This window comes from Melospiza georgiana, chromosome 10 (genome assembly GCF_028018845.1).
Source record: "Melospiza georgiana isolate bMelGeo1 chromosome 10, bMelGeo1.pri, whole genome shotgun sequence".
NCBI lineage: Eukaryota > Metazoa > Chordata > Aves > Passeriformes > Passerellidae > Melospiza > Melospiza georgiana.
In genome coordinates, this window is record NC_080439.1 from 11,768,934 (window position 1) to 11,782,429 (window position 13,496).

The 13,496-nt window shown below is 42.5% G+C and overlaps 1 protein-coding gene across 1 annotated transcript in view; it reads right to left on the bottom strand.

Annotated features, from left to right (window-relative positions):
- Positions 1-341: 341 nt before the first annotated feature.
- The window catches only part of ATP13A4 (ATPase 13A4), a 36,817-nt gene continuing 23,662 nt past the window's right edge, over positions 342-13,496 (bottom strand). Inside the window, exons 18-30 of the mRNA XM_058031276.1 lie at positions 12,549-12,673; positions 11,592-11,755; positions 10,454-10,576; positions 9,725-9,804; positions 8,901-8,943; positions 8,179-8,288; positions 7,289-7,385; positions 6,498-6,570; positions 5,097-5,271; positions 4,461-4,669; positions 3,426-3,514; positions 1,301-1,381; positions 342-807 (exon numbers count right to left, since the gene is read on the bottom strand). Coding sequence (XP_057887259.1) covers positions 586-807; positions 1,301-1,381; positions 3,426-3,514; positions 4,461-4,669; positions 5,097-5,271; positions 6,498-6,570; positions 7,289-7,385; positions 8,179-8,288; positions 8,901-8,943; positions 9,725-9,804; positions 10,454-10,576; positions 11,592-11,755; positions 12,549-12,673 — 1,591 coding nt within the window. The 3' untranslated portion in view covers positions 342-585. The remainder of the gene's footprint in view (positions 808-1,300; positions 1,382-3,425; positions 3,515-4,460; positions 4,670-5,096; positions 5,272-6,497; positions 6,571-7,288; positions 7,386-8,178; positions 8,289-8,900; positions 8,944-9,724; positions 9,805-10,453; positions 10,577-11,591; positions 11,756-12,548; positions 12,674-13,496) is intronic.

The following is a 13,496-nucleotide window of genomic DNA, read 5'->3' on the forward strand; positions in this document are numbered from 1 at the left end:
AGTGCTCCCATCATGGGAAAAGCACAACGGTGCTGGGAGTGGACACTTCCAGAAAGCTTTGGCTGTTTGTAGCTCCTTTCAGCTCTGGAAGCCAAGTATTGCCAGAAGGGTTAAAACTTCCAAAAATAAGCAAGACACCGAGTAGCAGTATCTGAAACTCCATTAAGAATCCCAGGGACACCTATGCTCAGCAGCCCCTATTAGCAGTAAGTTCTACTTGTTTTCTCAAAGGAGATCTGCCCAGGGGGGTGCTGCTATTGCAATTAGCTACTTTTCATTTGGAGCATCTCCCACCCTTAGGGACCCCAATAATGCAGTTCAACAGAGGGACACAGTAATGGCTGTTTCAACCACAAATACTTTACCAATATTCAGCTGGCAGCCATTTGTATATGGGCAAGGGGACAGAGGAAACATCATTGTGGCTTTATGTTACTGTAGAAGATTTCGTGCTTCCAGTTAATTTAGATGTAAGCAAGAGCTGGTTACTCCTAGAATGGGAGAGCAGCTCTTCCTCTTTTTAAGTCACTGAATCTTTTAAGATCAAATTCAACTGTCCTGGACATTTGTTCACTGCAGTTTCTTTCAGAGTGAGTCCTCATTGCTGTCAAATGTTGGATTGCTATGGCCTCCCATATTTCCTTCTACTGTTACTGCCACAGAATCTGAGAAGAAGGTTTCATTCAGAGGTGGCCAGGCTGAGTCCTGCTCCAACATGTGCTGCAGCCTCTTGTAGTGGCTCTTTGAGTGGTACTGGAATGTCTTTTTCAGAAGCAGCCACAGGGGTCTGTTCTCAATGACTGCTTCCTGTAAAGGTAAAAGCAAAAAGAGGGTTTAAGAGGACCTGGACAGCCATTTACTCTTCATCCAGAGTACAAACAGGGGCAAAACAGTGGAGACCCAGATCTCCCACCTGCTCTGCTCATCCATGTCCCTTAAACAGTCTTTTATGGATCACGTTTCACACCAGCTCCACCAGAGTTCTCCACCACAGAACTGTGACCAGTTCCTCCTGAGGCTCTTCAGGATCTGAGCAGAAAACACCACAGACTGCCCATATTTTTCTAACCTGGGGCAGGGTTCCCACTCACCAGAGGAAAGAAAAGGTGGCTATGCCTTGCATTCCCTTATCATTCAGACGGAGTGCTTTAAGAAAAGGGAGCAAGGGTGAGGTAGCAGCAATTACTCCTGTTTTACTAGATATTCCCAAATTGAGCTGAGGAGGAGGGAGAAAGAACAAGACTTGACAATTTTATCTCTTCAGTAGTGGTGACCAGCACATCCAAGGATGCACACTCACCTCAACAAGGAAGGACACAGCCAGTGTGACTGCAAGCATTCCCACCATGGAGATTCGCCACGTGGTAGGGGTGCAAACGAGCTGGGGGAAAAGCAGGAGAAGCTATTCAGCAATGAATCCACAGTAAACACTGGTGGGCACTTGTGCAATAAAATACAGAATCATTTAGGTTGGGAAAAATCCTAAAGGTGGTTAGGACAAACCATAAGCCTAGCACTGCCAAGTCCACTGCAGTGCCACAATTACACTTATTTTAAATGCTTCCAGGGATGATGGCTCAACCACTTCCCTGAGCAGTTTGTTCCAGTCTTTAATCCTTTCAGTTAACAATTTTCCCTAAACTCTAGTCTAAACTTTCCTTGGCACAACCTGAGGCCATCTCCTCTCTCACTAGTTACATGGGAGAAAAAAAGTGACACCCACCTTGCTACAACCTCCTGTGAGGTAACTGTAAAATTTAGATCTCCCCTGTGCCTCCTTTTCCTGAGACTGCACAAACACAGCTCCCTCAGCCACTCCTTACATGACTTATGTTCCAGATCTTCAGCAGCTTCATGTCATAAAAGGCTAAACTCCCAGACTGGCTTACCCTGCTGATAAGCTAATACTGCTATTTGTCTTGAGGAATTACTGATAGAGATGCTTTTAAATCTATGATGCAGCAGAAAAAACCATTCTTTAGAACTGCAAGAGGAAATCTAACTGCCTTTTTACTTTCTAATATTAAGAAGTAGCTCAAATTGAGTATTTCAGCTCCAAACCCAGTTCCAGCTTCCCAGAGATGGGACTGGTTTTCTTCCTACTTTTGGAGATGCAGCTCAGATCCACAATTTGGATCAGGAGTTTCTCCAGGGCTAGGCTAGTGCAGAGGTTTTGATTGCTACTCCCTCATTTTCTGTTCTCAGCGATTCCAGTGAATTCCCTCCAGACTTCTTGGGCTGAGAGTTTTGCAGTTCTCCCCAAATGCATTTTATCCCCTTGCAGCTGCAGTGCTGAAAAGCGTCCTGTGCCACCGCTGTCCACATCAGGACCATGACTTGCTTTAAAGTGCCATCTCGTGGCAGGTTCCCTAACTGGGTTTGCCCGCTGAGACGAGCTCTGAAAATAGTTACCGGCAACAGCGATAAGTGGGCTGTTTGACATTTAAATCCAAGACCCGGACCCTTTGACTATATTTCTTTTTACAAATCCATTAATCCCATGTCTAAACCGACTTGCTAACTGACATGCAAACATACAGGACTGGAAGGTGCTTTATGTTCAGCACTTGTGACTCAAGGCCACTGCTCTGATTGCAAATGTACAGAAAAAACAGCTGTGTGGTGCATTTCATGTTTTGTTCCTGTGACTCCTACAGCAAGACTGTGAGAGTGTCACAGTAGAGGAGGTTAACATCTCCTAGCCTCAACATACTAATTGTCAGCTCCACTGACAGCCCTGTCCTTCAGCTGATGTAGATGTTATCCTGCTGTCACGTTTGCACAAGACAACTCCCAGCCTGCATTCTGCCAGATGACAGAAGTCAAGCCTTATTGGTATTTATTCATCAAGGATCAAGACAGATCCTCTCTTGCCATGGCAGCCCCACTATTCTTTCCCTACAATTGTTCTAAACCCAAATCTTGCTTTGGGAAACTGCAGGCTACCTAAAATTTAAACAGGGAGCCTGAGAAGATTGGGGACTGGAACTGAGAGCTGCTCTGAGTGCCAACTGGCAGATTTTGGCAAGAGGGCCTTTGTGCAGAGTAGCACAGCTTGAGAAACACAAGAACATGGTGCTTTATTTTAACACAGAGCCTAGCGCTGTTCTGCTCCTGGCTTCACAAGCCACCAATATACCACACATAAGCTTAGTGATGTTATCTTCTGTTGCTTGGACAATGTGCTGAAACAATCAAAATTACATGTGTAGCTGTCCTGCTGAATGCACAGATACTACTTTGGAGTCACAGTATTTCCAGAAGTTTCTACAGTCCAATCATCTAAAATCCACCTCTTTAAAAATGATTTGTCTTTAGAGATGCCATATCTCCCTGCAAAAATCTTTGCCTCCTGTGAAAATAATCCCAGTGTGCTTATAATGGACTGGCAGTAGCCAGAAAATCCCCTTTGGAACAATACTCACATCCATCTTGGAGTAGAGACCATCAATGTCAGCAAACATCAAGAAGAGGCAAATGCCCAGCTGCCCTATGAGCACCAGTATGAACACATCTGAAGGGATAAGAGCAAAGAAAGAAACCCACAGGTTTATGAGCATTCTCAGCTGTTTGCCTTTACTGTAGAAGATTGTAATAATTTTCTGTGTTACACAGGTATCAAAAGAATCCATGAGATATAAAGGAATTTTCAGCAAGAGAAAAATGAACAGAGTAAAACCCCAGCTTTACTAAATCAAGTGGATATACATGAGTGTCAGACAAGCATTGTAGCCACAGATTTAAAACACCAAATGGGTATTTTGAACAATTGATTTGACCTTCTATATCTGAGAAGCTTTATAGCTTTCCAGTGAGTCCCTCTCTGATCACAGTATATTGTGTGATTCAGAAAAATGGCCAGGATATAGTCTTGTTCTTCTTAATATGGTTAGGAATGCTGCCTTCAGCTTCAGTGATGTCAAGACTTTGGTCTTGATCAGGATCTAAAGAGTCTAAGTAATGGAGAACCTATTGCCTTCTCCATCTGTAGGTAAATGTTCCAATGATAAGTAAATTAATTTTCTCTTCAGCTGGCATGCACTGAACTTCATCCTCCACCCACTCATTTGTGTTTTGCCTTGTTCTGGGACACTGATGACCCACATCCCTGTTCTCTACAAGGAATGTCCCCTCCTCACTATTACTATACTGAAACATCAAAGCCATGAAAGCTGCTGCACTATTTTAACTCTTCAGTAAAAATAATAAAAAAAAGCCGAAGAGAGTTTTGTCTAAGAGCATGCTGCAGTATTTGTCCCAAAGAGGAAAAGAACAGCTCTTCCATGACTCGCTGCATTTTCTGGAACTGTCACAAACATATGTGCTCATCTTCCCTTCGCATGACAGCGTGTCTCCTGATTTTTTGGCTGACATAATTTTGGTCAAGTTTCATTTTCCCCTATTATATGGACCTCCTTATATAAGTTGACTTACATCATTTCTTCTCTCCCCATACTTACAGTTGGTGTAGATGGGTTGCCTGAAAGGCTTTCCCTTGGAAAACACTAGTGCTACAATGAGGCAATTGATGGTACTTAGCAGCCACACTGTGGTGTTTTCATAGCTCTTGAAGCCATTGTCTGTTTGCTCATGGGCTACATCTCTCACCCCGTGGAGGCCCAGGCTGGAGGATGAATTCCTCTCATGGATGTTCACTGACAGGCAGGCACTGAAAAAGAGTGTCACCCTGCTCAGGGAATGATCATTGTCCTGGGTATTTCCCCCAGCTTCCACTATTCACTATCAGGAATCTTCCCTCACAGCCATGGCATAGATTATTGGCAATGCCCACAATCTCACCACTGGTTGAGCTTGCTGACCTTGTCAGAGCTTGAGCTCAGACCTGGTCTCTCCTGCAATCAAATCCTCCTCTCTGTGCTCAGCAGAAGTATTCTCCCCACAAGAACTGTGCCTGGCAGGTCACTGGAGAGCTTAGGGACCTCAGGCAACACTGGTTGAAGTGTTTGCACCCTGTGGGCAGCACGGGGTCTGCTGCAGCTGCTCATCAGGCCTGCATCAGCTGATCAATAGCTTCACACAGATCTGCCCCACTAGGTCAACCCTGCAGTATCCAGAGTCCCAGAGAGGAGTCCTACCTGTGTATATCGGTCTGGGAGTACCAAGGCTGCTCCTGGACCACCACAAACCCAAAGATCTGCATGCTGAGGCTGAAGAGGATGTTAAGCACAACAGAGAGCAGCAGTGGGGGTGAGATGAGCTGGCTTGGAGGCCTGTAGGGGACCAGCTTTGGATAGGCACGTGTGAAACTCACTGAAATATGCACAGATGTGTTTACTAGTGTGTCCACAATACAAGCAGTGATGATGTGTAATACTGACTGGCACTTTTACAGTCTGCAATATTCTTAATAAAACATACAAAGATTGTATCAGGTACAAAAACACAGAATTGTTTTCTTACAAAATCATATTGACACAGAAGAGGTTAACTAATGTCATCTATCATGAGGTGTTTTTGAAAAATAAAATGTTGGGTTTTTATTTTATTTGGCTACTGTCAGGCCCAAGATTATGATCATATACTTATGCTCTTCTCTTTCTGTCACTTGTCAGCTGTGGCTTGGGATTTTTTGCTGCCCATGATCTCCTCATCCTTCTGAACTAAACATCTAACCAGGTTATTTGATCTGGAGAAGGACAGCATTATCTCACACAACAGGTTTTCCTCTGCTCTTAAGTTTAACAAAATGATCCAACTCAAAGAGTTATGCACAAAGCTTTGATTTCACTGCAGATAAACTACTTACAGCACTGTAGCTTTTGGCATGCAGTGTTGTTGTGGCTGACCTTTTAGGCTTGATTTCAAAGTCTTTTCCTGTTTTCTGTGTTCCAGCAAGGATGGAACATACCAGGATGTGGTTTTGCTATATGCTTTTCATGGCCCTGTCCTTGCCATTCCTGCTTCTTTCCCTGCACTTATTCTGTCTCAATAAAATTGTCTTTCTTCCTCAGGACTGGCTTCCCCTTTTATTCTTGGCTTACAGCTCCCTGTTCTGTAGTGTCTGGCATCTGTCATGTCTTTCTTCTCAATTTTCACTTCTCTTTTCTTTCAGGGCTCAGGTTTACACAGCTTCAAATGTAAGCTGATAAAAACTAATCTCTACTTTTTCATTTGGGCATGGAGTCAGGTGTCTTCTTAATCTGCCTTGCTAAGTCAACAGGAAACTGCCTGAATAGACTTTCCACTGCACTTGGTGTGGGTTTACTCCTTGGTCCTAAAGATAGCAGCCCAGTTACCAACAACCTACACGCTCAGCAAACGCACCACTAAGTAATTCCCATATTTAGGGCTCTTCTCAAACAAGACCCATCTTTTACTAATCCAAACATCCTGTATTCTACATAGAGGAAGCATAGTCTGCAGAAAGCTTGGTCTCCTTTTCTTCCTTTCTCTATCTACAGTTATGTATTTCCAAGAAGGAGAAAAGTATTTGAGATCATTCTCTCATTAATACATAGGATGTCTAAGGGGCTTACTTGTCACACCAATTACAGTGGTAATAGCCAGATCTTGGAACAAAAATTGGTAATTCCCAAAGGAGTTTAGTTGCTGAAAAGAGGAAAACAAAGAAAAAAAAAATCACAAATCAGACATTTGCCATGGGCATGTTTATATTGTCTCCAGAAAGCCGTATTATATCCACGGAGCTCCTGCTCTGTTTGTTCTGAAATGCTGCTCTGCAGATAAGGAGACCACACCTTTCACCACCCTGCCAATAGGTTCCTCACCATTGAGCCTGCAGTGAATATTCTCATTTTGCACATTGTTTGGACTAACTACACTTTCAGTTCACTCCAGGCAATAAAAGAGAAGAATATTTGAAGAGACTGCTTTCTCACTGCTGGGTTACTTCTGAGCACAAAGCCCTCCTCTCCGTCTGGGAAAAAGCCATGCAAAAGTGGTTTAAGGCACTCCAGGGGATTTGCTTACTGTCAAGTTAATTCATGCTTTAAATGCTGAATAAATTGTAACAGCATATGCTTACACCAGATTCTTCCTTTTCACAGACATATGCCCTCATCCAAAACACCATTCAGTATCTCAGCTTTCTTTCTGCCCAGCTTGGATCTCAAGCCCTCTGGCTGAAGTTAATAGGAAGAATCTTGCCAGTTTTCTACTGGAGGGCTGCATGATCACACCACAGAATTTTGCAGCTCAGGTAAAGGTAAATCTCCATTTCCCAGTCTCATGTGGCTTTTATGTCCTATTTCTCCTACAAAGAAATAGAAGCTTATCCACTTCCAGCCAACGTGTTCCCAATACATACCCAGTAAAGCAGGAGAACACCAAGGTACTGAATTATGCTGTACAATGCCATGTACTTGAACATGCAGAAGGAAGTGACAAGAGCAGCACGGCCTTCCCTGTGTGAGGATATAAGTAAAGTACAGCAATTAGGTGGTGGGTCTGTTCTGGTGCCAGTTCTCCCAAAAGGCTGATGAAAAACAAGGCAGGTGTCACAATAAGAGAGGCCTTTACCAGTATCTTGCTGGGAGGTGAAATAAATAAAATCTGACCTAAATGAAAGTAAAATCTTCACTTACAGTGATCTTGCCCAATGAAATGGGCTTGATTCCTGTCACCTATGTTCTGTAGACTACAATTTACCCCAGCAACTTTTTCTGCTGACATTAAGAGTGTAGGTATCAAACTGTATGAGGAAAAACTTAACAAAGCCAAGCAGCTGCTCATTGAGTTCAGAACTAACAAGTCTTCTCCTCCTACAGTGAGCATACAATATCCAGTCAGGATAATGCTCTCTTCCTGGCTACTCAAACACCCCAGAAAGGAAAATCAGGATCCTGGCATAATAGATGCCACATTTTACTGGCATAGGGTATCAGAGGTAGAACCTAAAATTCATTTACAGGTTGGCTGGCAGACATTTGATTCAGCTTTATGGACCATTGTTCTTGTTATCTCTTTTGCATTTAAAATATTTTTGATGACATAAAGCTCAACTGTAAATGTCTTCCTCTTGTGATAATTAATGTATCTTAAAGGAATTTCAGATAGGGACTAGGCAAATGGCAATTTCAAGGTGAAAGACTTTTTTAGATATGCATATTGTAACTTGATGGGAACACCCAAGGCTAATGTTTGAGAGGAGTGGGAGCTTCCTTCTTTATGAAATAGGCAAGAAAACCCCATGCTTACCTGATTAGCTCTGGAACACAGGCTATGCTGGGCATTCGGGATGTGAACGGTGAAGCCACAGACGCCTCCTGCTCCGACAGGGATATCCCTGCATGTGCCACTTTCAAAGCCTGAAAGTCACATTCCTCCTCAGAGCTCACCAGGAAGACACAGCATCTTACATGTCAGCCAAGCAGTGACCCCTTATTACAGGATGTGTTCTGGGACAGCAGTCCCTCTTCACTCCCTGGGTGTGCTCCACCCTGAGGGCTCCTCCAGTGAGATGCCAAGTCCGGGGAAAGAATGGGGATGAGAGCATGGGAAAGTTCATTTTCCACAGACCCCACAGCCATCCACTACCTGCTGCAAAAGACTCAAATAGTTCAGACTCAACCCAAACTTGTTTGGCTCTGCCTCCTTTTTTAGCACTTGTTTGTTCCCACACTTTATGCAGCTAGTCTGGGTTCTCTGCTTGCTCCCCCCGGGAGAATCTTCTGGTGGTTTTTTGTAAGGAAAATGAACAAGCCTTTGAGATAACAAACTGCAAAAATCTCTGCCTAGGACAGCTCTTGCATGGTAAGGACCACACAGTGAGATCAGGTCTAAATCAATACTGGTGATAGTACAGCTGCTCTGTGAATAAGTGGTACACCCCATCTCCAGCATGTGCTCAGTTTGGAATATTCTACTGGCATTGCATTAATTTCTCATTTTTTAAATATACTGTAAAAAATTTCCCTTACCCCACAGTCATTGGCTCCATCTCCACACATGCCCACAAAGTAACTAAAAAATAAAGTGATAAGGCAAATGAGGAATCAGACCCTGCTCCATGCAAGTAATTTATGCAAGTCATACAAGATTTTTGTTAAAAGCCTTTCTAGAAAGTTAAAGCCTGTCTGGCCAGACAGCAGTTGAGATGCTCACAACTGCACACACCAGGTTGATAATCTGAAATGCTCAAATCTAAGGCTCACCTTGCTCTGGGACAAGTCCTAGGGCTAGCTATGTGAAATAAGGGTGAGGGTCTTCAAAAGACTTGGGAAACAGCTGAGCAACAGGAAACAAGATGCTTGTGGTTTAGAAATATATCTACCCCCCCTCTCTCTCTTTATATTTATTTATTTATCTATTTCTATCACTGTGACTGTGAACAATCCAGACTGCCTTGACACATTTTCTAACCCATCACATTGAGCCAGCAGTAGCACAGTAAAAAGACAGCAAGCTCAGAGAAGCTGCAGTGCTGGGAGAGATTCTTATAAATCTTGAGGAAACAAGTGTCAATCCTTCAGGCCCAGAGAGAAGTAAAGATGAAGGATGATATGAACAAACAAAATCCAGGACCATGGAAGTATTTGATCTTTGGCAGGTTGCCAAACCAGAACTGAGTTCAGTGCCTCTTTTTTAACAGACTTTTGGAATTTAATTGCCAACTTGCAGATGTGTGAGGGTTTCAGTTTTGTGCAGTTCCATGAAACTCTATGCTAAACAAAAGCTAGCTCTTACTAGACTCTTTACAAGCCTTTAAATTCAACAAACACTTTCAAATTCATTAGGAACTTACTCCAGCTTTTGAAATTCTTCTACAAGACTGGATTTCTGACTAGGAGACATTCTAGCAAAAACTGTTCCATTCAGCAAGAGCTGTAAGGAGAAAAATAGGAAATTATTTCTTTAAAAACTTGAAGTAAGTGATTTCAGTAATCATCTGAATTAAAATCACCAAATAGCACATTTATAAACAACTGGTTCTACACACTGAAAGGAGGGAAAGGCTGATGATCAAAAGTAAAGGAGATCTTAATTAATATTTTGAAAAAGTAACAATGACAATAAGGACAAGAGACCTGGCATGCCATTTGAGTTACCTGATGAACACAGATTGCCAGGTAGGGAGTTATAAGAAGAGAATTTGTGAGAATTCATTATAGTCTGTCCATGGAACAGACAAGCTATGCTGAATTGCACCATGTGTAATATCACATTTTCTCCTATTTTCCAAAACAGATCAGAGCCAGTGCTGTGCAAGGGGTAGGGATTTGGACATAAATGTTTCAAATTCTGTCCTCCCAACTTAAGGCATGCCTGCTTCTCTTATGTGCAGAGAAAAATACAGCGATTTTCAGATCCTTCCCCATATAATAATATCAGAGATTCATCCCGCCTATAAGTATTTCAGTGTTATAATTGTTCCCAAAGATGTCCTGATACAGATCTCTTCAGCTAATTGTACCAGGACAATTCATATCTCCTGAATGGCAAGGGTATTCCAGTTACATAATCCAGATCTTACCTTTGGAAGTAAGTGCCTGAAATGGTGTGCTACAATTTGGTAAGATTTTCCACTCATGGCAAAGTGATACTGGCCTGATCCCAATGCCAGCCTGATTCCTGGCTCAGTCTGAGTGTCATCCTCCTATAAAATGAGACAGAATGAGTGCTGTGCCCAGGCCCTCAAAAGCTACTCTGCATTTACACAGAAACTACTACAGACAAAGTAAAGGGCATACTGTGAAGAGGGTACTTCTGAAGGCTCTGGGAAACTTGGATTCAAGGCCTATGGCCTTTGATTGGATTTGTAAAGGGATTGAGGCATATAATGCCAGTAATTTCAGTGTTAACTGGGTTTTTGTTGCATGAGCTCTATCAAACGGATTGTTGCATTTGGTAGAATTCATGCAACAGTGCAGATCTGGTGGGCTGCACTGGAAATGAGAGGGACTAAAGCCAGCAGATGTGCACCACATCTAAGGAAGTCTTTGTGCAGCGAAACACAAGGCAGAAGTTGCTCAGGCTGAGGAACCACTGCAGATATTCCCTGCCATCTGCCTGACTCTGTACTTGCCAGAGAAGGCTCAGCACCTTCAGACCAACTCTTCAGGGAGAAAGTAACTAATCTTTTTCCCAGCTTCTCTGTGGAGATGCTTGATGAAATAAATTTCTTAGCCTGGCTTGCCTATGATTCACTGTGTACATTCAATTTCTCAACAGTGGGTCTGTGTTTTAATTCTGCAGGTGTGGGAAGTGCTAACACTCTACCTGCTTGAACAGGGCTGGTTCATTCAATGCAGGTCCACAGATTTTAAGTCCACATCTATCTCATCAAATTTGTCTTGCAGGAAAAGCAAGCACTTAAACTGGCATCAGCTAAGCATGAGGGCTAGAGACAAATCTTTCTGATATTTCTGCAGAGCTGGTCTCAAACCCAGGTAGGCAGTTAGCAAAAATGTGTTCACAGGATAAAATGTTAGGAAGTAAGCTCTAGGGGAGCACATTTTTATAAAGATCCCCTCTCATAAACACTCTTCTAGCACATATTCTGCTGGTGAATGGCAGTTCTCTGTTATACTACCATAAACCCACTCCTTGTTTAAAGCATTCCATCCTAGTTTGTTTTCCTGCTACACAAAACCAGCTTCTGATATGCTCACCAGGCTTCTGTAATCTTCAATTTTGTTTTCTTCTAGGGATTTCCAGGTTATAGACGCTGAAAAAGATCCAGGCCCTTCGTTTGCTTCCACAAGAATCACTCTGTGTGTTGGAGTTATCATGCCAGCATTTTTGGCAACTGTTATAGCTGTCTGAATGTTGTCCCCTATAAAAGTCAAAAAAAGTGTTATCAAAACATTTCTGCAGTGAGGAATTGTTTATTCACTAGCCTGAATTCTAAGTTTTCAAATATATCCAGAAGAATTATTAAAATTTCAGTGTCTGTGCATAAGAAAGTTTTTTATAAAGATTAAACCTTTGCAGATAAGGTTTGTCTCAATCAATAAACATATTTTCATTTGAAAAATAAACATTTTGATCTGGACATGAAGTATTTTCATATTCAGCTCAAATAAATCCATATGGGGAATGTGCTCCTAGATTATTTATTTCAAACAAAAACAGTAAGGGGTTCAGTGCTCTGTTGCTGCTGATATCCTTGGTTCTCTTTGATTGGCTTTGGTGTATGTGGGCTGAAAGGGGTGAGGCCCAAGTGTTTGGACAACGGAAAAACTTATTTTATCCAAACTCTGGTTTGGATTTGGATAGAATAGCCCTTCAAGAAGAGAAAAAAAAAAGATAGGCAGGCACTGGTAGGCATGAGTTAACAAATGTCAAAAGGTTTGGATATTTGTCCTGAGCATGCATGCCACTTCAGGAGGCCCTATCAAAAAAGGATCTTCCATGACAAGCCTTTATGAGAATCAGACATGCCCTGGTGAAGTTGCCAGGGACATCATGGTTCACCTTATGTCATTTTTAAAACACAGATCCTTCTCGGATTAAATATCCATGCCTTCCAACCAGTGGTGCTGACAACAGAAGAGTTTTCACTTAAACATTGTTGGACTCCCTGTGTGGGCCAGTGACCACAAAAACAATGCACCTTTTTTAGATACCTGTGACCATAACACTCCTGATGCGGGCAGCGCTGAGCTCTTCCAGAACAGGCTTTGTGTCCCTCTTTAATCGATTCTCCATTATCAGCAGGCCCAGGAATGTCAGATCAGATTCTACCTCCTCCCTAACAGTTAAAAGAAGACAGACAGATTTAATTATTTATTTTCCCTTTATCACCATTGGATTTGGTGATAGCCAGTTATAACTATCAACCATCCCATCTAACTCAAAAGAATTAAAATAATTTGTCTATTTTCTGCAGATCCAGGATGTCTCTGTTTTGTGGAGCTATTTCAATACCAGCAGTGCTAATTCAGTACCAGAACCCTGAATTTCCTGCAGGACTCCCAAACTGTGGTGGTCTGATTCAAAAAGTCCCTGCACTTCTCATTTGAGGACTGTACAACAAAGAAACATACCTTATTTAATATGTCTGCTCCTCTTGACAGTGAGAGCAAACAGCCTGTGGCAATTTGTTTTCCCCAATTTCCTCCAATTGTCTTTTCCCCTACATTTTTCTTTTCACCTGTGCTATTGCTTTTTTACAGTTGAACATATGTCGTTGAGAACAGAATTGAGTAGACACCCCACCCCTGAGTCATGAACTAGAGGTCTCTCAAGGACACAGGTTGACTCTGAAGAACCTGAAAAGAAGAAAAGCTTTCAAGCATTCATTTTAGACCCCAAGGAGATGCCAAACACTTGCATGGCAGTCAGAATAGCTGAGTCAGGTGGTGCCTGAATGGTCACTGCTTTTCACAAGCTTTCTTCTTTTTCTTGGCAGCATAAACATCACACACGCTGTAACTGCATACGCAACTGCAAAATCTGGGCCATTTCACACACATTTGCTCGTTGGGTGGAAAGGTCTGTTATGACACCTGAGGCAAGATTTATGTAACCACTTGCACTCTAGCTCAGTATCATCAGCCCTTTCAGCAAAGCAA